The sequence below is a fragment of the Apteryx mantelli genome, chromosome 21 (assembly GCF_036417845.1).
Source record: "Apteryx mantelli isolate bAptMan1 chromosome 21, bAptMan1.hap1, whole genome shotgun sequence".
NCBI classification, from domain to species: domain Eukaryota; kingdom Metazoa; phylum Chordata; class Aves; order Apterygiformes; family Apterygidae; genus Apteryx; species Apteryx mantelli.
In genome coordinates, this window is record NC_089998.1 from 6,814,027 (window position 1) to 6,839,244 (window position 25,218).

At 59.3% G+C, this 25,218-nt stretch overlaps 2 protein-coding genes across 2 annotated transcripts in view; one reads left to right on the top strand and one right to left on the bottom strand.

The window, feature by feature from the left end:
• Positions 1–6,712: 6,712 nt before the first annotated feature.
• On the top strand, positions 6,713–8,109 carry IER5L (immediate early response 5 like). Its single transcript, XM_067308976.1, has one exon. The coding sequence runs from the start codon at positions 7,048–7,050 to the stop codon at positions 8,041–8,043; it is 996 nt and encodes a 331-aa protein (XP_067165077.1). The 5' UTR covers positions 6,713–7,047; the 3' UTR covers positions 8,044–8,109.
• Positions 8,110–20,048: 11,939 nt separating this feature from the next.
• PTPA (protein phosphatase 2 phosphatase activator) overlaps positions 20,049–25,218 on the bottom strand; it is a 29,419-nt gene continuing 24,249 nt past the window's right edge. Inside the window, exon 10 of the mRNA XM_067308925.1 lies at positions 20,049–23,548. Coding sequence (XP_067165026.1) covers positions 23,474–23,548 — 75 coding nt within the window. The 3' untranslated portion in view covers positions 20,049–23,473. The remainder of the gene's footprint in view (positions 23,549–25,218) is intronic.

Here is a 25,218-nt window from a genome sequence, read left to right on the forward strand (position 1 = left end):
GTGGCTGGCTGTCATCAACTGGGTGCAGCACCCAGCACAGACTTGCTTTCTCCAAGGAGATGGTGGTCACGACCACGGCCTCCAACAAAACCCACTCTAAGACCCTGCTGCCAAATGCAGCAAATGACTTAGGGGCACTTTTCCTGGCTTCTCCCTGGGACAACCCACGTAAGCGCCACAACACCAGCACGGGGAAGGATCCCGGCTGCTCAGCCCACAGCCAGACCACGGAGACAGAAGCACATTTCCCAGGCAGGGATGGAGCTCAAAGCCAATCTTTAGTCTGACATCAGCATCTCCATATGATCCAACTGATTTTTATTCCTGTCCCTAACCCAAGAACCACCACAGCTCAAAGCATCCCCCCAGGGGTGACCCCACAAGCCAGCAGATAAGGGATCTATGTTGACCACCCTGCACCCTGAGGCTCTGGCTTTCCCATATGAGAGCTAGCACTAAGCATAGCCAGGTTTCATGGAAATTGGGGAAACAGTGAACTTCACCCTAGAAGTCTGCTCAGTTCTTCTCCTTTCTGGAGAAGGGCCCCTGTATGGTTCTCCTGGTGGCTTTCTGGGGCAGCTGGAGAGGAGAAGGAGGCAAAAGCCCTAGTTGGTACTGCTCTGCTACCTGATTTACAGGTACCATTTACATGGGTAACCAGATGTGTTAAAGGGAGCTGAATGCCGAACACCCTCCATATGGAGCCGGACGGTTCCCCCAAACCTCCTCCATCTGTTAGCACTTTCTTGCAGGACTCCCCAAACCGAAGGGTTGGTAGTCCCATAGCTGAAATTTCATTTTTCCTTCTCACACCCCACAGAAATTTCACAACAAATGGGAGGTCAGTACAGAGAAATCACTGCATGCTTGAGGGCCAAAGCCCCACTGCCCAGTCGCCAAAGGAGCTGCTGACCCATGGCCTCATCTCCAGGCAGGAGAGGAGACCCAGGCCAGAGCCCTGTGCTGAACACAGGACACACGTCAACGCACCACGCAGGACCCAGCCGTGCCCAGTGCTGCAGGCAGCAGGGCCCAGGCTCTTGCCAGCACCTGGGGACAGAAGCACCTCAAGATTTCCAGCACCATTTCTACCACCTTGGCTCTTGCTGTGTCAAGAAAACACCCAGGCAGCTGACCCAGCTCGGAGCCAGCCAGACCTGCAGCCGGCTGAGCTTCGACGCCACTGCAAACAGCAGCTAGCAGAGCACCTAGAGCCCCTTCTGGTTACTCGTTGCTACCAGCCACCCCGCAGAGCACACCTGGACCCGGCACAAACAACATTCAGTAGGAATTTGCCCCTCTAGCAGGACTTCAGATCACATGTAAGTCACTTCGGAGCAGAGCAGAGGCTGCAGGGTACGTTGACCTCTGCAGCAGCATCAGAAACTCTTAGGGAAGATGCGGGGATGCTACTGACACAAGGTCCCCTGCAAGCCCCACGGGGAGCTGCTTCGGCAGCCGTGCCTGCCCCACACAGGGCGGCAGAGGACCTCCCGGGATCCCTCCTGCCCCAGCGAGGGCACCGGCCCCATCGGGGAGCTGTGATGAGCTCCGGGGGACAGCAGGGTCCTGGGGAGTACACAGTCCAGGATGCAAAACACCAGCTCCCTGGAGGTGGGGGGACGCCAACATCGTCCCCCCTTCCCAGAAAGGCAGCTCCTAAACACGCAGCCCCCAGCCGTCCTGCCGGTTTCCTCCAGCAAGGAACAGATCTGCTAATGCGGATGGGCTTGTGGGCACAGCAAGCTGGTGGCAAAAGGATGCAGGGGCTAAAAACCAGCAGTGCAGGCAGAGGCCCCCTTCTCCGCTGGGTCACATCACCAAGTGGCCAATTCAGGCAGCGTTTGCCGCTCACAGCGGGACAAGCAGGACCCGCTGCAGGGAGACCAGCCATAGGGTCGCGGCAGCCATCACCTCCTCAACCCACCCTCCCAGGATTAGTCAAAGGAAAGAGGCAAGAGTCACGCAGTGCCCCACCACGGAGGCCTCCCAGCACTTTGGTAGGAGCGTCAGGAAGCCCCAGGAGCACTCGTAGGCACCAGGAGCCTTATAGGTAGAGACCCCACCCAGGGACATGGCGATGGCTGGCTTCAGCGTAGCAGAAATCAAGGAAACGAGCCAGTGAAGTTAGGTAGGTATGGACGAGATCAAAGCACTGAACACTTCATCACACCATGCCACTGGTGCTCGGGGGGCATTAGACAGCTCGCGGGTTAAAAGCAAGGAGCGAGAATAATTGAAACGGGTGATTTTTTTGATCTCTCTTTCTCACTCTTCTCCAGGGTTTGCTACAAACTGTCTGACCATGGACGAGGCTGACGCACGGGCAGAGCCGGAGCTGCAAGAAAGAGCTAACGGCGAAGTGGGGCGACAGCGTTGCCTGCAGCAGGCTGGATCGATGCGGAGGGACGCGCCGCAGCCCGCGGAGCCGACGGGACAAGGCGGCAGAGGCCAGCCCTGCTCCCGGAGCTCAGCCCGCAACCTTGTTCTGGCTTGTCTTCCCACTAGCTTGGGGTGCCCGACTTGTAATGAGTGAGCCTGAAAAGCAGGCTCCTTCTCAGACACGCCGGGCACCCACAACTCAAACTCGCAGTCGCGTCTCCAGAGAGTCAAGTTCCAGGTGCACCCAAAAAACTCGTGTTTCGACTAACGCTCAAATGCCTCCGCTTCCTCGTCTGGAAAAAGCTGGGCAACGCCAGGCCTAGGACTCAGAGGCTCAAGGGGAAATTGCTGTTTAGCAGCTCGTCTAATTGCTCTGGAATTGCAATACCAAGCAGTAAATTCACGTCTGCGTTCGTTGCTCTGGGTGGCAAAGCCGCACCGGACGGCGCCCGCTTTCTGACCGCTGCAACGTCGTGTTTCATTGGGGAGGAAAGGAGGGGGTTAATAAAGGAGAGCATTGCCAGTTGGAAGTGCTACCTAAAAAGGGTTTCTCCTGCTAGCTGAAGCAAAATGGTTTCTCTTGCCAGCTTGTTTACTCTGCAGCTGAGCACAGCGTACCGCCAGGTTTGCTGCCGGAGCCCGCCGCCGCCTCGACGGCTGCGAGGCCGGACCCTAGCACCGGGAAATCAGCGGGGCTGAACCTGCTGCGACCCATCTGCACCGTCCGCGGCCCGGGGCCAGCCCCACCGCTCCGGCACCGCAGACCAGCCCCGAGGACTGGCAGCATTTATGCAGAGGAAGGTGCACTACAGCCCTCCAGGAGTTAGAGAGCAAATCCCGGCCCCACCACGGGGCCCATCCTCCTTTCCTTCGGGGGAAGTAATGGTACTCGCCATTTAACGGCCAGTTAAAAGCTGCAATTACATTTAACCAAGGTGGTTTCAGACTAAACCTCCCCTGCAGCGGTCGGGTCCTTCGGGCCCCTTCCCACGGGAAGGGTACGCAAACCCCAGCAGAGAGTGGGGGCTAGCAGCACGGGACAGGACGGACCGATATTCCCAGGAAGGCAGCCCAGGAGGCAGGCACCAAACACACACATCCCTCCACGGCTTGCTGCTGTGGAGCCAGCAAACGGCCAGGAAAGCAGAGCCTACGGTCATGTGCCGAGACAGGTATCAGCCAGATTCCCGTCTCCAGGAGATTTGGGAGTTCACAAACCGAGGCAGCGCAGCTTTCCCAGAGCGCGGCCCATCCCGGCTGCGGGATTAAAGCCGCCGTGTGTGCAAACAAAATGCTCGCGCCTGCCAGGAGCGCAGGCCGGGGAGGAGAGGAGAAGCAGCCTGCAGCCGGCGTCGGCCTCGCCGCCCGCAACGCGGCGCCCCGCGGCCAGCTAGAGCATCAGGCCCGTGTTTTATAGACGTTGTATTAATTACCCAGAGCGTAAATAAGATTAAGGTTTTAACTCCATCTCCGTCTCCTAGAGGCTCCTACTGTGCTCTTGGGTTTTTGGTGCCACGAAGCTTCTCAGACAGCTGCAGCAGAGGGCACTTCTCTGCCTGCCCCGGACGGCAGCACCTTCTCCGGAGTCGGGATTGCCCCACGGCGCCCGAACGGCCCCGAGGACACACCGCCTTCCACAAGGCGCCCCACACCCACGCTAGTGCCCTGCACCCTGATTAACCCGGCGCCGCTGCCGGCTCGGTGCGTGCAGGGCACTGCAAAGTCCACCCGACCCCGCGAGGGCTGCCACCGAGCAGCCTCCCGAGGCCACGCTGCAAGCCTGAGCCAAGACGGGATGGCGAGCAGGAGCTCAAGGACGTGGCTCGAGGCAGAGGACGTACGCCAAGGAGATGTTTTGTGGCCGACAACGTCCGTACAGCCCAACGCCACCCCTGCAGCAGCTGGCCGATGGCCCACCGCACAGGCCGGTGCAATCAGCCCCAAACCCCAACCCCGAGTTATCTGTGCAGACCAGCGCCGGGCGTCACCTCCCTCACCTCCAACTGCAGCACAACCGCAGCCTTGGAAAGACCGTCCTGCAGCAAGGAGGAGCTGCGAGGGAGAGAGATTGGTGGAGGAGAGGAAGGAGAGATGCTGCCCGTACCCACCTCAGATGCTGCCCATACCCACAGTCCTTAGCCACAGCCACCCTGTGGACGGCACTGTGATTATTTTCCATTTTACAGATGAGGAAACCGGGTCAAGAGGATCCTACAGGAGCTTGGGAACGCACAGCGTGTCATTCACCCTTGGTTTGCGTGGCCGAGGACAGACTACGCAGTTGCTCCACAAGCAAGGCATGACTTAGGCCAGCCTGGCTCTCGGGGGGTAACGAGCCGCCCTGGCCCAGCTCGTGTCCCCAGGGCCCTTCCGCAGGGACAAAATCCTCCCTAGCACCAGGCCTGCTCTGCTTTCCGTCGGCGAGCCCAGGGATGGCACCACCGGCCGCCCAGCACCAGGGCTCCTGGCCGCACCAGCAAGGAGCGAGGGCTCCGGCACTTGCTCTCCACTGGGCTCGTAACCGGCTGCAGACACCAGGCCGGTTTTAGTCACCTCTAAGGTATGCGCTCCAGCACTAGCGCTTCCTCCGAAGCACGCACCCGAATTCCTCGCTGGTGGCTCTGTCCAATGTGGGGCGCCTTCCCGCAGTCACCACGGAAAAAAACGCTCCTTTCTCCTCTACCTTCCCGCTTTTTATTGCCAACGCAATCTCAGCAGCACCTTTGCAGCCCCCCCCGTGCAAGAAAGGTGCGCGCTCGCTCCGAGAAGCCGCGGACCAGCAGCTCCCATCCCCGAGCCCACGCCGGAGGGACCGGCCCTTGTCGGAGGCGAGGGTGCAGCGCCCAGGCCCACGGGGCTCCGCGACGCAGCAAGCAGAGCACCGGGCACAGCCACCCTGGGGCATAAATCCAGCATCCCCCCCTGCCAACGCAGCACCCACCGCCGGCTCTTACCTGCCCGCCGAGGGCTGCTCCTCCACGGCACCGCCGGCATCGCCGCTCCTCGGGTGCGCAGCAGCATCCCTCAGCGCATGGGGGCACCCCATCCCCCGAGGCCCTGCGCCCCCATAGGCTCCCCCTAACCCCTCCACCCCGTGGGGGCCTGGCCAGGGCCCCCTCTCCCAGCAGGGCACCCTGCTGCACCACAGGCTCGAGGCTACTGGGTGCAAGGTGGGATTGGAGCCTGTTATTAGCAACAGCTGATGCACAGCCCTGCTCCCACATTGGGGGAAAAACAGGTGGGATTGGAGCCTGTTATTAGTGACAACCAATGCATGGTCCTGCTCCCGCGTTGGGGAAAAAACAGGTGGGATTGGAGCCCTTATTAGCGATAACCGATGCACAGTCCTGCTTCCACTTTGGGGAAAACCTCTGCAAACCAGGGTGCACAGCCAGGGGCTTGCAAGGTCAGAGGAGGAGGGGGCCCTGCCTGGGGGCGCAGGGGGCTCCGGGGACCAGGCCGTGGGGTGGGGGGAGCTGCTGCCGAGCCGGGGGGCTCCCAGTGCTGCCCCCGGCCCCCCGTGCAGTAGGGCAGGGACACCCCCGGGGGAGCAGGGCTGGGGGGGGCTCCCAGGGGTTATTGGGGGGTGCCCCAAGCCCAATGCCCCGGGGGGGGGGTTGGGGGGTGCCCCCGGTCGCGGGTGGGGTGGTTGGGGGGCAGGGATGTACCATGGTCGTGATGCTACTGGGGGGGGGTGACCTGGTCCCGGGGGGGGGCTTTGAGGGGGGCTCCGGGGGGCGGGGTGCCCCGGTACCCCCGGGGGAGATGTCGGGGCGGCCGCGGCGCGCTCTGCCGCTGCCGCCGATAGCGGGGAGGGGAGGGGCGGCATGGAGCCACCTCCGCTCACCTGTGCGAGGGGGAGCGGCGCTAAAAGGAAGGACTCCCGCTACCGCCCACCCGCCCGTCACTCCCCCCTACACCTTTCCAACCGGGGCCCCATTGCACGGCCCACGGCGCCTTGCAAAACCCGCTCCTTCCCCTTGCACTGCCCGCCAGCCCCGCCGCCGCCCTCCCGCGAAGCGGCGGCCGCCGCCACAGCGCGCCTGGCGGCGTTTGAACGGCACAAAGGACCCGCCTTCCCGCTATTGGCCGCCGCGCCCGCCCGTCACGCCGCCCGCCGCCGCCCCGTTGGCCGCCCGCGCCGGGGGGGCGGGGCGGGGCCGGCGCGGCGCTATAAAAGGCGGGGGCTGGGCGGGCGGGCGCTCAGTGCCGCTGCACGCCAGGTACCGGCCGCCGAGCGGGGGGGGGAGGTGGGAGGGGGGCGGAGGAGGGGGCGGCGCGCGCGCGGGGGGCGGTGCGCGCGCGGGGCGGGCGGAGGGGGCGGCGCGCGGGCGGGCGGGCGCGCGCGGCGCTGGTGGCGGTGCCTGCACGCGCCGTGCCTGCACGGAGCGCAGCAGCAGCAGCGACGAGCAGCAGCAGCCGCCAGAGCCGCCGGGGCGCACGGCGATGCCCGCTCTGCTCCGCGCGCTGACCACCCCCTGAAGACACCCCTCTATTTTTTCCCCCCTCCAGCAACCTCGAGCTCTTCCCCCCCCTTCCCCTTCCCCCCCCTCTTTTTCCCCCTCCCCTACCTCTTTTATTCTCCTTCTTGCAACCCTCTCCACCCTCCCCGGCTGGCGTGTGGATGCGGCCCGGGGTGTCTGGCTGCGAGGGTGGCGAGAGCAGATGCTGAGGGGCCGGAGGAGGATGGAGTGCACCCTCGATGCGCAGAGTTTGATCAGTATTTCCCTGCGGAAGATCCACAGCTCCCGCACGCAGCGAGGCGGCATCAAGCTCCACAAGAACCTGCTCGTTTCCTATGTGCTCCGCAACGCCCGGCAGCTCTACCTGAGCGAGCGCTACGCCGAGCTCTACCGCCGCCAGCAGCACTACCCCGACGGCGCCCCGCTCCTCGCCATGCCCGCCGCCTGCCCGCCGCCCGCCGCCGCCGCCCCGCCGGAGCTGGCGGCGCTCCCGCTGCCCGCCGACGCGCAGGACCGCGAGGCGCGGAGCTGCGCGGCCGCGCGGGGCGGCGCGGAGCTGCTGGAGGGGCCCGTGTGCGCGGCGCCCCCGGAGCTGCAGCGAGCGCCCTGCAGAGACTCGTCGCCCGCCTTCTACCGGGCCGCCGGCAGCGCCGGCCCCGGCGGCGGCGGCGGCAGCAGCGCGCCCCCAGGGCTGCTCTACGCCGCCGGCTGTGACTTCGCCAGCGGCGGGGCGCCGCACTGTAGCAGCCGCACCACCGTGCTGGATTTGGACACTCACGTCGTGACCACGGTGGAGAACGGGTACTTGCACCAGGACTGCTGCTCGCAGTGCCCCTGCTGCTGCCAGCCGGCACCGGGGCTCGCCTCCCCGCCGCCCGCGCCGGGCACCAAGCGCAAGTATTACCCGGGGCAGGAGGAAGAGGAGGGGGTGGAGGAAGGGGAGCCGGGGGGAGGCGGGGTGGCGGGCGGCCCCCCCTTCGCCCCGTGCACCAAGCGCGCCCGCTTCGAGGAGTACAGCGCCGAGCACCCGCAGGACTCTTCCAACATCTCCAACTTGATCTCCATCTTCGGCTCCGGTTTCACGGGGCTGGTGAGCCGGCAGCAGGCGGACTCGGAGCAGCCCCTCAACGGGCAGCTGTGCAGCAAGCAGGCGCTGGCGAGCCTGGGAGCCTGGACTCGGGCCATCGTCGCGTTTTAGAGAGGAGCGGGGCGGAGCGGGGCGCGATCCGGGGGACCCCGGCTCCGGGGGGGACCCTGAGACAAAGGCGGGGGGGGCTGGGGCGAGGGGCGGCTGGGGGGGGCGGGGGGGTGCGCAGGGGAGGCGGGAGGGCAGAGCCACGCTAGTGTTTTATAAATTGTACAATAAAGAAAAAAAAATCTAAGATCTTGGGACTTTATTTTTGCAGAGATGAGAGAGAGAGAGGAAAAAAAAAAAACACACAAAAAAGAAAAAATAAGCAAGCACCAACAAAAACCCGAAGCACCTATTTAAATGATCCTCTTTGTGTCCGCTCGGGGGTTTCTTTGCTGCGGGCTTCCCGGGGCCGGTGCTGGCGCCACGTGAGAGCCGGGCCCCGGCCCACCGGCGGCGGCGGCCCGGCTCGGGGCGCCCCGGTCTCGGTCCCGGCCCGGACCGGACCCGCCCGCCGGCTGCGCCGCGGCCGCCGGCGTCTTTTCCCCCCTCCCGGAGCTGTTTAACCGGGCTCCCTCTGTTTCCGCCCCCCTTCCCCAGCCCGGCTCCAGGTTTGGGGTGCGGGGGAGAAAACAGCCTTTTCCCCCTTGGCTTTTGTGCGTTTCTTTAGAGAGAAACAAACAAGCAAAAAAAAACAAACAAACAGGCAGTAAGGAAAACATTTCAACTTTCCTCCCAGAAGAAACGTGCGCGATGTGACTTATCCTCCCCGCCGCTTGTGCCAGGGTAACGCTGCAGGGGTGCGAGGGCTCCTGGCGGGGGGGGAGCCGGGGCCGGGCCCCCCCCGCGGGCAGCGGCCGGGCCCGGGGCGGGGGCGGGGGCCGCGCCGCCCGGTGCGCCCGCCCCGCTCTGCTCCGCTGCGCTCGGTGTTTGTGACTGCCGCAGGTAACCGTGTAACACTACTCACGTCTCCGGTGTGCTGTGTCGGGTCTCTTTACTTAGTCCTCTTTTCTTTTTCTTTCTTTCTTTTTTTCTTTAAGTTCAGCTGTTCTGGTTTCAGCCTTCCAAAATCATAAAACCAGCATTGTTTGGTCTTGTGAAGAGATCTGTCTCCTGTAGAGTCTTTTGATTTTTTTTAAGAAAAAAAAAAAAAAGAAAAACCTTTTGTTGTAAAAAGGTGGGTTTTCTGGTTCCCCCCCCCTCTTGTTTTTTTGCAGCCTGCCCACTCCCAACTTCACGGTATCAGCACTATGTGTAACTGAGGATGCTTTGCCAAACGGTCTGTTGGGTTTTCTTTTTCCTTTTTTCTTTGTTTGTAAGCCTGTATTTTTGTGCATATGGAATTGTATATCACCGGGTAAAACTGTTCAGATTTGTTTAAATTTATAATCTTAATAAAAAGTCGATTATAAAGTTGGCGTGCCCTCGCTTTTCTTGTCATTGCAGCCAGCAGAAGCCCCTCCGCCAAGCCGCCACTTTCTCTCCGCACGGAGGATTTGCAGAGCCGGGATGACCCCGGTCCCCCCTCCCCAACCCGGGCGCGACCCCCCCTCCACCCCCGGCCCCAGCAAAACGCCTTTGTCCGTTCGCCCAGGATCCGTCCGGCCCGTTTCCCCCGCTGCCCCCGCTCCGAGCGGGTCCGGGCTCCCCGCCGGCAGGAGCTAACAAAAGGCTCCCGCTGCGCTCGGAGGTGCCGCGGCAAGTCCCCAGGTGGGACGGCGACGGCTCGGCCGCCGCGGGGGCTCGTCCCCGCCCCGCTCCCCGGGCCCGCGGCGACCCCGGCCCGGCCCGGCTCTACCTGCGCGGCCGCGGCCACCTGGGCAGCGCCCGCCCGCGCGCTCGCTCCGCGTCCCCCGATGCGCTCGGGAAGTTTTTTTTTTTTCTTTTTTTTTTTTAAGTTCGAGTTTGTTATCACTGCTCTGTGCCACTTGGTGGTGCGTGTTGGGTGTTGGTTTTTGTTTTTTTTTTGGTCTTTTTTTTTTTCCTTCCTCCTCCTTTAAACCAAATGAATGAATGCAATGAAAGCTCCTGACCCACCTACAGGCTGACCTCAGAATGGGAGAGTTTTTTTTTTTTTTTTTAAATCCCGTGCAAAACAGCTCGCAGTTTTCCAGCGCTCGGCGCAAACCCGACAGCTGGTGCTGCCCTTCTGCCCGCACGCATCCCCGGCACCGCCAGGCTCCCTCCGCCTGGACCGACGCGCGAACAAGCAAACAAGCAAACAAACAAACAAACAAAAGCCTCCCCAGCCCTCCCGTCCGCGCAGCACCGCGGAAACGCAGCCTGGCCCCCTCCCAAGGAGAAGCGGCCAAAAACCTGATTGATTGGGGGGGGGGGGGCGGGAGCGCGTTATAGCGAGGAGGCAGCACCACCGCGCGCCGCGCAAAATGCGACCTAAAGCCCCGAGCGCTGCTGCAAGCCGGGCGGGCGGGGACGCGCTCCCGCCGCGGCACTGCGCGCTCCCGCCTGGGCTGCGCCGAACCGCGCCGGGCCGAACCGGGTCCCCGCGCCGGGTGCCCGCGCCCGCCCCCACGGCGCCCCCTAGCGCCCGCCGCGGGGGCCGCAGCGCCCCGCCGGGGCCGGGGCCGGGGCCGGGGCCGGGGGCGCGGGGCGCTGCGGGGCGGCCCCGGTCCCGGCCCCCACCTCCCCCGGCCGGGGCTGGCTGAGGGCTCCTGCTCGGGGGGAGGGAGGGGGGGGCACAGCTTTCTGGGGCCCCTCCACCCTGCGGGGTGACCCCCCCCCCTTTCGGGGGCTGCCCCGCTGCCGTGGGGGGCTGCCCCACCGCCTCCCCTCAAAACCACGTCCCTGCCGCACCGCCCTATTGCGGCGGGGGTCTGTGAACAGAGCCTGGCGCCGCTGGCCCCTCGCTGGGCCAGACCCCTGCACGAGCGGGCCAGGCCCACGGCAGGGCAGCTCCCCCCAGCTCGGGGGGGGCAGCTGGGCCTCAGCACGGGGGGGCGGGGGGGGGGGAACAACAAAAAACAAAGCAAAAAAAAAAAAAAAAAGCCACAAAAATCATACCCTGGCCGCCCAGGGGGAGCTGGGCCTCCCGGCACCCATGGATCTCCCACAGGAGGCCTCTGGGCTTCCCCCCCCCCCCGAGCGAGGCCCTGGGCAGGGACCCCCGGGGCGCCCCCAGACCTCGCCGGCACGTCCCGCTGGCCTCTGCGGGGCTTGCGGCAGCTGGACGGGGGCCCGCGGGCAGCGGGATCAGCAGAGCCGAGGGCTCCAGCGTGCGCAGCGGGCTGGGAAACCGCAGCTGCAAATGGTCGCAGGAGGGGGGGTGAGCACAAGGCAGCCCCGCGGGTGCCCGTGGGTCCCCCAGCCCCTTGGCAAGACGCCACGCTCTCCTCCGCATCGAGACCTCCTGCAGCTCGGAGCGGCCACACAGCGCCGGGGGGAACAGGGGCGTTTTGCACAGCGCCCTTTCCCGGCGGCGCTCACAGCACCCTGCGCACCGCCGCGGCGGCCCTTCGCCCCGCGCAGACGCCCTCCCCAGAGCTGGGGCAGCGGGTGCCGTTCTCAATGACCGCCCTCGCTCCCCTCCAAACACCGAACCTCGGCGCGACCAGTGCGAAGCCCAGAGCCCTGAGCAGAGCCGCCGGCTCTGGCTCAGCTCCGCTTACCCCCTGCGCCCCGCTGCACCCGTGGCCCCCGGCACCCCCGCAGCACGGCGGCGTTCGCCCCGGGACTGCTCGGGCCTGGTGCGTGCACCCGACGCTCACTTCAACCCAACAGTCACACACATGCACTCAGCAAGGTCCGCAGGGTCCTCAGACACTGCGGGTCCTCTGGATCTCGGTTTCCGGCAGAAAGGGGACAGTCCCCCGGGGAGCCCCCCATCCTGCATCCCTACACCCCTCACTCCAGCACGCCCAGCCCGAAACCTCCCCTCTCCGAGGGGGCACCAGCCCTCTCCGCTGCTCAGGGTGAAAGTTTCTTGCAAAGAACCGCAAAGACCAGAACTGGCAAAGACGCCCCTTCGTTAGCAGTAACCACGAGGGGCGGGGGGAGACAGGGCGCCGACGCGACGGGGGCACAAATACAAATCCCCGGCGTTAAGAGACACGAGAGGATCCCGCAGCTCTGTGGAGCCGCGGAGACTCAGCCGCTCTCGGCGGCGCAGTTATTTATTTATTTTTAACCTCCAGTACATGACATTTCTCTTCTTAAGACGGCGGCGGCGGCAGCAAGCCCATCACACAGTCTCACGCCTGCGAGCGGAGCCTGGAAAGCAGCGTCTCATCTGCATATTCATACGCACCTGATAAATTAATCATGATGTCGGGAGCGCACAGCCTGGGAGGGAGGCGACGGGGGAGGTCGCACCCCCAGCCCCAGCCCCGTCCCGGGCTCGCACGCGCTCCTCCGCGCTCCCTTCTCCCGCCCGCTGGTTCCATCCCTTCGCCTGAGCCCCACCAGCGCTCCCAGATCGGAGCAGACAGGACCGCGGCCCCGCAGCGTGCCGGCACGCGGCCGCCCCCGAGAAGGGGCTGGGGCGAAGGTGCCCGACAGATGGGCAGGAAGGACCCAAGGCCTGGCCGGGCTCGGGGGCCGCGGGGAGAACCCGGCAGCCCCCCATCCGCAGGGACGCAAGCGCCTCTCCTTCCCCAGCATCCCCCCATCCCAGGCCCAGACCCGCGGCGCTGGCAGAGGCAGGGGCAGCGATGCCCCCGGGCCCCGGCACCCTCCTGTCTGCACCAACTTTAAGTTCAGCTGCAGCAAACCACAGCGCCGGCGAGAAGCGGCTCCGGAGGAAAGCCAAGGGGACAGCCTGGCTTTCCAAGCCGCCGGAGCAGGGAACAGCCTGTTCTCCCCTGCGGGAACAGCCCTCCCCAAAGCCGCTGCCCATCCTTGGGAAACGCGGAGCAACAAATGGCGCCAGGACCCAGCGCGACCGTGAGACAGCTGTGGCCTCCCCAGCCCCATGCAAAATGCCGCCACCGGCCCGGGGGGCCTCCTCCGCCTCCCTTTGGTTTCGGGGACGAGCCACCCTGCGCCCGGGGGAGATGCCGCCTCCGGCGCGGGGCTGCTCGTGCTGCCCCCGTACCCGTCCTGTACACGACGGTGCAAGCAAACCCAGCCGGAGCAGAGGGGCCGCGCGGAGCAGGACCCCCCCATGTCCCCGGGGCTCGCTCCCCCTCCGGGGTGACTCTCTGTGTTGCAGGGGCTCCCAGAGGTGTTAACCGGGGTCGGGCTCCATCACGCTGGGCAAGAGTCCCAAAGCGCTTAAACATGGCAAAGCTCCTTGGAGGCACCTGCATCTTGTGGAGAGGCAGAGGGAGCCCGAGGTTGCAGCAAGGCTCCGGGGCAGAGGCAGAAATTCAGCCCAAACCTCTGGATGCAGCTGCACCCGCCCTGCTTCCCTGGGGGACCCTCAACGGAGCGGGCAGGAAGGACAGAGAACGGCCGGGAGCTGCTAGCAGACGTCCTCGCTCCCGTGCCGGCACGCTCGATGTCTGAACGGCTCCCATGCAGGACGCCGGCACGAGAGCCGGGGGCCGCAGCAGCTCGGTCGAGAGGCCGCTCCGGCTAGCAGGGTGTTTAGTATGTTAGGTTTGGTCTCAGGCTGGGTAATTAGCATCGGAGTGGTAATTATTCACATTTGGCCTTTCTATATCCTGCTTATAGATCCGATGATTAATGGTGCTCCTCGAGTTAAGCCCTGGCTGGCTTTAGCAGCGCCTCGAGAACGTTACCGGGAGGCTGCGGCGCCACAAAAGCTGCTTTCTGTTATATCTAACGGCAAAAGGAGTACAACAGGAGCGGAGCAAAAAGCCTTTGGCCCACCAGAAACGGACGCTAACCGCAAAGCGGCATCTCGGGAGCGCCCCGCCGCCGTCGAGGACGCGGGGGGACCTCAGCGACGTAGACCAGGAGAAGCAAAACCCTCCCCGCGCGCCTGGGAGACGCCTCCGCCGGCTGCCTGGGGCTCGGCGGTTCCCCGGGGAGGCGAACGGCGCGGTCCGCGCAGCGAAGCGGAGGCGCGCGGCGGGGAAGGGACGTGCCCGGTTACCCGCCGAGCCACCAGCAGAGGCCGGACCCCCCCGGCTGCATTTTCAGCACCAAAGCTGAGGCAGGGGGTCTCCAAGAAGGACCTCCCATCCCCATCTGCCAGGGAACCCAAAAACCCAGCTGCTCGTGTCCCCATCGCCGGGGCTGACGCAGCTCAGCCAAGGCACGACACTACCCGGGATCAGACCTACCTGCCTCCGCAGCCCCGGGGCAGAGGCTGCGCTGGTGCCAGGTCCTGGGGTGGGTTTGCAGGGCCCCTTCAGGGTGAGCGTTTCTTCAGCTGCTCGTCAGGGCAAGAGGCATTTCCATTCCGCCTAGTCTTCGCGTTTTCCACACTGAGCAAGCAGGAAGGGCACAAGCTTTGCCCAGGACCTTGCCGGATGCCAATTTGCCATTTTTGTTCACCGGCAAAGGCACGCCGAGGTCAGCATGGCCAGAAGGAGCCAGCAAAGCCCCAGCAGGAGAACAGAGGTGTCCAAGGCACACGGGGAGCCAGGAGACACGTTATCCCCACGCTGCCTCGTAGCAAAGGGCACGGACCAGCCTCCTGGGACAGGTGCCCTTCCGGGGAAAGCAGTGATTGCCAACTCCCAGCGCCTGCTCCAGCCCCATGATCCCCCAGCTGGGCAGAGCGAGCTGCCCCACACCTGGGGGCAATAACTTGGCATTAACTTGGCATCGACTGCATTAACTCTGCACGTGCTGCTGGAGCCCCACCATAGGCTGCCCAGAGGAAGGGGACAGGATTTCTGCACCAGCCACCCTGGGCGCTGCCATGGAACATCTCCGCTCCTCCATACCCACCTCTGGCTGCTTTTACAGGACACAGGATGTCCCTTCTCGATCACCAGCATGTCCACGCCGGGACAGGAGGCCCAGGGCTGGCAAGGGAGGAGCGTGGCGAGGGAGAGCGCTTCCTCCCGGCGCTGAGCGGTGCCGAAGTTGCGCGGGCTCATATGCATGCAGGCAGTGTGGGAGCGTGGTGCCGGCGCCGTGCCCCCTGCTCCCGGATTTCTGGTGTAAGAAATGCGGACGGTGGCAGCGGAGACAACTGAGAGGCACCTGTGAAGTCAATCCCGACTGACTCCGCTTTTAATTCTTCCTAACCGGGGTAAAGCGAAAGTCGCATCCTTTAAGGACGGGGGTGGAAAGCTAACAGCCACTTCGTGGCCCGTCTCGGGCTCAGCCCCGTGGGTTTCGGGGCCAGGCAGGCCTGCTCCTTGGTCCGTGAATATTTCCACAGTTTCTCATTTTTGGGGGTTGTGTTTTTTAGGCTACCTGCAAAGCATTGCTTTTTTCCCCCCTTTTCCTCTCCGAAATAAGGCTTTTGCATTGAAACGTGTGACTAGCTGCTTTTTTCTCTTTTTCCCCAGGTTTTACAACGTGAAAGCGGATGTTGATGTGAACAGAATTTTGAAATTGGAAACGGGGAAGGTTCTGCTCTGAAAGAGGACCGTTTGCTCCCAAAACTGCCTATTTTCAAGCTCCCCAATGCCCCTCCCTGCTGAAATCCTGCACGTTTCCCCCTCTCTCCGCAAAGCCCACCCGGTGCCCCGCACCGCTCCTGCTTTTGTTTTTCCCGTGCTCCCCAGTGAGCCTGAACAAAACAAGCACCAGCTCACGCGCTTCCCTTATGCCCGCTGCTCTTCCTCTCCGCCGCTGCCTGCAGCGGTGCAGACGCGCGGCTCGCCGCCGCCCCACGGCCCCGTGCGGAGCTGCCGGTGCTCCCCGCGGCGCTGTGCGGCCGCTGCTGGAGTGTCCTCCTCCTCCTCCTCCTCCTCCTCCTCCTCCTCCTTCTCCCAAACCCCCGTTTGCAAACGGGGCAGCTGGGCGCAGGCGCTCGGGTAGCCGGAGTGGGAGCGCGCCGCTAGGACACCCAGGCCGTGTCGGCTGCCCGGCTCGGAAGCAGCCTTGCAGAAGCCCGTTATTACATTTGTTTTGGTGCTGGAGAGCAAAAGCCCCAAATACACGTGTTACAGGACGGCGTCTCCTGCAGGAGCCCTGTGCCTGCCTAAGGGACGGGAAAGCGGCACTTTGCAGGCGGCTTCCAGCAGGACTGGGGTCAGGATGCGGGAAGACCTGGTGCGGGGGCCAGGCAGGGACCTGGCACGCTCCCTGCTCCCCCAAAAGCCTGGTGGGCTCGCTGGGCTGGGGACCCACCAGCTGCACCCAGCTTCGCAGCCGGCTCCTCTCTTAGACGTCATCCTCCCAGGAAAGGCCACGCTTGTGTTTTCCAATATCCCAGCTCTTCCACTCTGTCCCGAGCCAGAAGGCAAGAACGTGGTTAAAAAGACCAAAAGACACCCCAGCCTGTGCTCCGCTGTTGGCTGGGCTTGTTCCCGTGGCTCGGTGACAAGAAGCGATGGGGGGAGGGTTCAGCCTTCGGTTTGTCCCCCCGGAGCGACAGATGGATTAACTCAGCCTAACACTGTTTAAGGAGCATTTACGTGGAGCGCTTCTTCAGCCGGGCCCTCTGTTGTCTGACGGTTTAGGCAATGCTTCTGGCTTATACCTTGGCTCAGGATCTGTTGACTCTGGAAAATCCCCAGGTTTTGGAGCACTTGCATGAAAACAAGCAGCTCTGTGGTCATCCAGGCTCTTCCTGGTCGGCCCATGGACCACCAAGCCCACGTGCTCTGGTCCGGCGTGAGAAACCGCAGCAGCAGCCGAGCGGGATCAGCGGCTCCCGCAGCGGTGCTTCCGAGGGGATGCCATCGTGACGGCCCCGCTGCTGTTTTATGTGCCGCGCTGTCCTCCAACGCCGGCGGGCGGCAATCGGAGCATCCTGGAGACACGCGGTGGGGACATGCGGGAAGGTGGCCAAAGGCTGACAGCTCCAGCGAGAGCAGCCCGTGGAAATGCTGCGCGATGGAGGGAACCTTCTCCCCCAGCCCAGAGCTCAGATTTGACAATTTTTGGTATCTGTAGGGTGCAGTAAACAGGGACCCGCTACCGGGCTACAGGGCTGAGCTGAAACGCGAGTAGGTGCTGTCGATCTGGGTGGGCAGAGCAACGTGCAGAGCGCCCAGCTAATGCTGCACCACCTCCCTGGCTTTTATTTTAGTTATGTGTTTAAAACTCCTCACGCCTGGATTTACAAAGCAGGACAGTGCCTTTTCTCTTGGTCTATAGGTGGGAAACTGAGGCAGCGTCCTTCGTTAAGGTTACAGTGGGGGTCTGCGATAAGAGTAGCAAATTGAACCCACGTCATCCGAATCTGCCCAAAACACAGGGCAGCTCCCTCATGTACATGTAATTTATGGTTGAGACTGTCCCCCAGGAATCATCTCCCTTCTTCCACCTTTAATTACAAAAATTAGCAGGTTTGAGCTATTTTTGAGGAGGTGGGGGGGGCCCCTATGCTGACAAAGTGCAATACTTGATGACTTTAACCCCAAATTCTCTGTGACACAGATACCCTGGCAATTATAAAATACTTCCAAGCTCGCTCCATAAACCCCTTTGCTGTTGCTATTAGTATGCATTAACATTTTATTGGTGTTACAGGATGAAACATCCAGTCTTGCAGCTCCAGTGGGCTTGGGGATTTCCAGCATCCTGCAATATGTATCCGTGCAGAGGAAATTAAAATGTGGATGGATCAGCAAGATACAGTCAAATCCTCTACAGTAATTTGGAGAAGACTAAACTCTGGTGCTAGTGGAGCATATTCCAAGCTATCTAATAGAGAGCTGATGATCTCTGTAACAGCCTTTTTGTAACTTTTATTCTTGCCTACAAGGGAATTTTTTCAAAGGGGATATGTAATACCTAAACTAATATTTTTAAAGGTATATGCTCTGAACACAAAAAAAGGAAGACACTTCACAGAACATTCACTTTCAGAGACCAGCTAGTACCCAATAAAAGAATATACAGAATATCTAGCTGGAATTTCTCTATAACCACCACACCAGCCAATTTTATATAGTTCGTAGCCATTATATGACATATTGACTCTTAGAAACATTGGAGTATTTTGCCCCTTTAGCAATAGCATATCATATATTTCCTTTAGCAGTATTACCATTTCCAGCTGAAACCAAGATGTTGTTTCTACATTAAGGCTGTGAAAGTGCAGTGCTAGTGAACCTCATTAATTCTGCGTACACGAAGCGGCCTAAAGCTATGCAACCATTCCCCAAATTGGGCTTCAACACTGTAGACCTCACAGTCTCCAAAAAGCCAGTTTCCACACATAAAATCAGGAGGAATTCATATAAAAATAGATCATTTGGGTATCTTGACTTTTGCCGTACAGTATGCTTCAGTTTATTTCTCCCAGGTGTCTTAGAAACATAAGAACTGATAAGGAACTGCTTCTCTGCTTTCTCGCCTTCCTCCGTTTATGGACTCAGCAAATCCTTGAGCACATCCTTAATCTGTTTTTATAAAGGGAAGTGAGCATTTGCCCAGCAGGACTTAAAAACGCACTTAAGTGCCCCGCTGAATCAGGGCCCCACACTGCAGTTCCCGCGGGAGACCCGTCACATTTCCACGGGTTTGCACCCATTGAGGATCTCAAATTGTAATGAGGAATTTTGTGGTTATTTATTATCCATGTTACAGTTGCAACTGGGAACATGGGGAGTGACTTGTTCCAGTTTTAGCAACAACTGTATTTACATGCTGTGTACAGCCAGCCGATGTGGACATTCCCAAGCCCCGTCTTTTTATAGCAACCCAAAGCACCTACTCCACCCCCTCGAAAGCCTTTTCTAACCTCGGAGCCTGCTCTCAGCATTGTGCTCTTCGCAATGAGAATAGCTCCAAGTTGAAGATGCCTGCCATGTTTCAGCCTAAATCCTACCTGATTTGGACGCAGCCCTTTTTCAATTTAGCTAATCCTAGTTTGGCACAATTTTTACAAGACCGGTAACAGAGAAAGACAAGGCTGTTCCCAGGACACTCAAGGAGTTTGTCCTGATGTCAATGGGAAGATTGCTGAGCCTTCGTCTACCAAAGGGGAAGCTGTATCTGTCACATTAAAGGTCTGAGATCTCTCCTCTTTGCTATTAGAGCATGAAATGACCTCTGAAAGCCCTGCCAAATTCCACGTCTCGGCCTGGACAGTTCTTCATTAAAGCAGCGATGGGACCCGCAACGTGCTTCTCAGTTGTGGAAGATTCACATCGACGTGTCCACAGCAGGAAATTTTGGCTTTGGTTAAGTGAGCAGTTATTTGTACTGCCAAGTCCATCGTCTCTCGCCCTGCCCATTTCTGCCTCTCTCCTGCACCGTTTCCTCTCTGAAGGCAGCAAGTTAATGTAGTTGGAGAGACACGGTGCCACCTCTGCCACTGCTGTCACCACTCCTTCCTCGCTCTGCATGCCCTTCCCGTGGCTGGTGAGCCCCATCCTCTTCCAAGCTTTTTACCACTTCCAGTAACTTCTAAGTTTCCAGAGCAGATCAGACCCAGTTTTTGGGCTCTCTGAAGCAGGCAGCTTCTGCCAGCTCCAGCGCTATTGTATGGTTCAATACCAAGTTCCTTGGGATATGAAGTATGTCTTTATCCTGAAAACTGCCAACTAGGATCTTGCTACTCGACAAATCCCGGTCCTGCAGTGGGGACATCTTTGTTTATTTAATAGCAGGAACCCAGCGCTACGTAACAGAATTCAGCCACACACCAGGGACAAGTTAATACAGCAACAATGGCATGAAACGCTTCTGGTTTTTCATTCTTTTACTACTATCACTGTATGAGGCTGCTTCTCTTAACTCTTACCTCTTTTATTACTTGCTGTCATGAATGATCATTTATGAAGAAGGGCTGCGAGGAGAGAGACAGAGGAAGGTTGAGGGAGACTTGTGGAACACGCCCTGCACAAAGGGAACGCATGGCAGCTGTTAGACGGACCCTCTCATGAACTAGCCAAAGCATTTTCAACCCCAAAGAGTCCAGTTCTGAAAACTGGGTTTGAAAACCTGGATTGGCTGGGAAGGAAGATGGTGAGAAACCCAGACTACGTCATGTCTGCTTCCCCCTCGCTAGTGTGTCACGTTCGCCAAGGGACACCTTCAAGACAAATTCAAGTACCTTCAAGGAAAACATCTGGGATCCAAGATGACATTTACTGCTCACCATCCAGCCCTCCAGTCTGCTTCCACTTTTAGCAACACACACTCACAGCTGGCCTGCGTGGAAGGAAAGGATGTAACCTAGTGACAAGAAAACTAGCATTTGTTAGACACATCTACCAGCTCCAGCTGATCCTGAGAAGATCCAGGTACAATTTTCAGTATAAATCCAACAAAACCACTGAGCTAAACTGGTGCTGGAAGTCCTGAGTCAGCAGGACAGGAAAAACATCTTAAGAAAAAGGGTTCCAGTTCTCATCTTGCCCCAGGAACAAGGCTCAGACATCCTTTGGTTTTGAGAGTGTCCGATCTTCAAGAGATATTTGCTGGCCTAGGAGCAGGCTTCACACATCACCCATCTGCAAGGTCCAAAGTGTGAGAGAGGGAGATTGGACATACCAAAGAAGTGAAATAAATAAAACATTATATGACAGAAAGAGACAGACCTAACAAGGATACAAAGACAGTCCAAATATACTTGCTTCATGCAGTTAAATAACAAGTCAATTTTGGTGCAAACAAAAGATCAACCACCAACACAGCAAGTGCCTCAAGAAAGTCTCTTCCCCCCGCCAAAGTCTACAGCCACCAGCTTCGCTAGCTTGGCTCCCCAAGGGCCCCAAAGTGGGAGCAAACCCTAGTCCAAGAGAGACCAGCACAGTCACCGGTGCAAAACACAGAGATTTTAATTAAAACCACAAAGTTGGAGGTGGGGGAGCACTGCTTTAGACATCGAGCAGCCCTGGGTGCTGCTACATGTGCAGACCCACTGGGAGAGGAGCAGAGCCCCATGGGCCAGTGGTGGACGCCAGTGGGAGTTGGAGGAACATGAGCAGCCAACTGCCACGCTACGGGGGGCAGATCCCAAGTGGGATGATACAATTCAAACAAATATTAACTGCTTAAGGTCCAAAAATCCCTAATGGGATAAATGTGCAGACTCAGGCAAGCAAGAAACATAGAGTTCCACGAGCCTCTTCCCCACCTCCTCAGGAGGTCCCAAGCCCAGGGACACGTGCTCCCCTGGGTGCAGCTGCAGTGGAAGGAAACACCTCCCCACCCTTTTTTGGTGCTCTGTTTCACGTTCTTGGTGTCCCTCCCAGGATCTAGAGTGTGGATGTCAATATTTCCATCCACCTTTTTTACACAGAAGCCCCATTTCCATAAAATTACTGGGAGAGACGTGTTCAAATCCCCTGGACAGCTTTAAGAAACCATAAGCTTTGGCTCATCCAGTGCTGGCCAGATGCTGTACAGCTGTTCACAGCCTGGTGGCACTTGCAAAAGCCACCAGCAGAGAGAGGGGACACAGATTGAAAAGCCTGAGTTCCTTGCTCCAGGTTGTGGCTGCTGAACTGCACCACCAGAAACAGACTCCTCAGGTCCCAAATAAGCAAAGCAGCAGCACTCCCAGAGTGGATTTATTTGGAAAGCTGAGTTGACACACACATCCCATTAATGATTTAGGAGTAAAGAGTTGACTTGAGTCTCCTTCTCTTTCATTTAAAATGCAATTCTATAAAGTTGCTTTAGGTAGGTAGAAAGATCCTTGTCACTGTCCCACACAGATGACAGACAGCCCAGGGCCAAGCAATGGAGCAGACAGGACAGTAGCAGTGCTAGAAAGCTCTGCTTTAGCTCTATGGACACCTGCATTTCACTGCCTCTTAATTTAGATTCTTGCTCTCCCTCCCTAGAGCATCTGAGAGAACCTTTTATAAGAGGGAGCAGTTAGGTCTGGCAACAAGAAAATCATAAAAAAAAGAAATGCAAACAGGCTTTTTCTTCCAAACAGTAACAGTAAAGCAGTGCAGCAGCAAAAGCTGAGCAGCCTGGCTGGAGGCAGCACCACCATCCTCTCTGCAGCCTGGGACAATGCCAGGGAAAGGATCCCAGCTGTCCCCAACACCCAGCAAACACCGGACCTGAGCCCTCTTGCCTCCACACCCAGCATGGGAACCCCAAGGGGAAACAGCCCCCCTCCTGTCAGAAACTTGTAGAGCACCTTGGTCAGACACACGGACACAACAGCTCCTCTCAAACTCACCACCAAGCACTTCTGCCCTCCTAGTGATAGCATCAACACGGTCTGGATCATGTCCCCATTCATTCACCTGCCTTCTGGATGCTGCTGCTGGTGGCATTGGATGAGTGGTCCCTCCATCTGAGGTCCAGCACGGCAGCACCAGCAGGCAATAAGGAAAGGAAAGAGCTTTCTCAAGGTGTAAATCGCTCTCCTGGGCTATTTATGTGCTTTAGCACAGTTATATAAATATACGTAAGGCTGCATGCTTGATCCCATGCTGCCTCTGCTCTGGGGATGCCTCCCTAAAAGTGCTGGGGAACATGCTGCTTCATGGGAAAATCCCTTTGCTACGGGGCTGTCGCTACAATTTATGACCAAGCGGTAGCAGCCACAGTCACCTCGTGCCATTGAGGCCAGCCCAGTTGCAGGGCAGCAAAGCGCCGAGAAGGAAAAGGGCAGTGCAGAGGGCAGGTGGGACCCAGCTGATCTCTAAACAGCAATGAATGGGTGGGAACGTGTGAGGTTTTGTGCCCGTTAACTACAGAAGGGAGGGAGCCCGACCAGGCTCTGCTCAAGCTGTGTCTTTGCATAGCCGTTCCCACAGAGCTGGGACCCTCTGGAGACCTTGGCTCCGGTTATGGAGCCAGTTCAGACCCCCACAGCCCGCAAGGCTCCTAGCTTCACCCTAGAGAAGAGGTGGTGGTGTGAAAGGAAGACTCAGGGAACCTTGCAGGAGAGATGGAGGGAGGAGGAAGATGGCTTTCCTTACCCAGAATAAGGGAGAGATGTCACCCTGGGCTTCCAGCAACCCACAGACCTTCCCTACAACTTCCTTTACCCTTTTAAGCACACCCCGTGCAAGCAAAGGCGGCTGCATACAGACACGTGCAGGCTCACACCTCACCCCTCACAGTGGTTTCCCAAACCAAACAGCAACAGGAAACTTCAGTGAAATTCAGACGGGAAATTGCAGTTACTGCTGCCCAACACATATACATGTGCCTTCCTCCCCTCCCCACCCCCTTCCTCCCAGGAAGGAAAGCAGAGGGCCTTCTCCACGAGGCAGCCCCTGCTCAAACCCCGTTTGCATGCCCAGATCCATAGACAGCAGCCCTGCTGCCCGCGGCAGAGCGGAGAAGCACAGCCCTGGCTTGGTCGCTTGCGAGAGATCCCCATGGCGGGGACTTGCAGGAGGAGCCGCTCTCGGTCCCGTCTCCCGTGCAAGGCCAACGAGTGCTTTGGATCTGTGGTTGCCGATGAGGATGTTCAGGAATGAATGGGCTGTGTGGCGGGCGAGGTGATGAGGAGGGGGTGAGGGGAGGAGGAAGAGCGCCGCGCTACGCCTCCGCTGCCTTGACTCCTCCCGTGGCCTCCTTAGGACGTCACAGGCTGGATGGGGAGCAGGCTGCCGAACTTAAAGTGCTGGATCACAGGAAACTTCTCCAAGCACTGCAGGAGGGGAGATAAAGAGGGGTGAATTCAGGAGACATTTCCACCTTAAACACACAGTCAGAGCTACATCCTGCCTCCAGGGTCAGGAGGCAGTGAGCACAGGACAGCTCAGCTCAGCTTTAGGCAGAGCAGCAGCTTGCATGCAGGATCAAGCTGATGTCTCTCCCCACTAGCTTCCATCAGGCTCTTCAGCCCAGGAACACTTTGCATCCCCATCCCCTTCCCTTGAGCCTGAGCCTTTCGCTTGCTGAAATTCAGTCCTGGAGCATGAACAGAGGAGGCATGTTTACGTCAGCCACTCCTCATTTCTTTAGCTGATCTCTTTGAAGAACTTCACCCTACATACCCCTTGAGAATGGCAGAAACCCCCTTGGGAAAAGACTCTCCTTCCCCAGGATGGTGCCCACGCTCTGGGTTTGAGGCACCATCTTGCAGCCATGAAGCACTGCTCAAATTGCCTTCCAGACTCTCAAGTCTTTGGTAAAGAAACACCACTGATTTGGCTGCTGTGGTAAGACCTATTCTGCCTTCGCAGCTACCCTTCACTCCTGAAATTCCCACTCCCATTGCAGAGTAAGCATAGAGGAAGTATGGACCACAGATCAATCACGTATGTCCACTACAAGGTAGCTGAGCTCAGAGCTGCTTTCTCCAGGGGTGTCAGCTCAGACAGGGGTCTGTGCCAGAAGAACCAGCCTCTGAGCATACATCCCCTCCTGCTCACCTTTCTGCCAGGGCAGGAAGGCCAGTGACCGTGGCCTATAATCACATCAAAGTTCACCAGAACATGCATGGCACAGCCCTTCAAGTTGTTTTTTGAGTCATTGCAGATTCAGACTGCCCAAAACCCACACAGAGCCTAGAACAGCCTATCCAGGCTCAGCTCCAGCCACACAAACTTCAGCAATATGCCTATGTCAATCAATTATCTACATCCCACTAACATCACCCACGTTAGCTGTGAGACCTTGTGCTAAGCAGAAGGGTTGTAGATCACATCACCGTGCTGCAATGGGGACTCATCTACAAGGGCCCTGGAGGCACAGCTAACAAGATTGTGGCCACCTTCTCACCGCTTCCCTAGACAACACAGAATGACGGGGAGAACAGAAACACAAGTGCCCTGTGTCTTAGGAGGAGAGCCTTTCCCCTGCCCCAGCTGGGGCACGGACCTGCTTATGGGAGTCCTGTTCTAGAGGAGACATGAAGCACATGCAATCAAAGCACAGCAGCTACCTGTAAGAAAAACAATTAAAAGGAGCCCAGCAAGTCCTTGGCACAAGCAGCATCTGCTCAGAGGCAGGATGGGACCGGACACGGCAGACTCCCTGCTGCACTGGGTAGACACCTCCAGTTACCCACTGGCTGCAGACCCAGCCACAGGAAGGCATCAGGGCCACACCAGCTTCTGCCTGTAACCAACAGCCTCCCTCCCAGGCAGGCCCCAGAGATGAGATGCACGGCCCATTCCTCCAGACACTTCTTTCAAAGCACCATTCCTTCATACTGAAGGGAGGCAAGAGCCACCTATTAGCCACAACACTCCCTTCCACAAAGAAGGGCCTTGCACCCTCCGCAGAGTCAAGCTGGACCCGCTGCAGGGGTGAGACCCTAGCGAGTGCTGAGACACTGGCTCTGGGGATGGGGAGGACCTGGTGTGCTGCAGA

Coding starts and splice junctions, on each gene's coding strand:
- IER5L (XM_067308976.1), top strand. CDS start 7,048: ATGCTGAGGGGCCGGAGGAGGATGGAGTGCACCCTCGATGCGCAGAGT.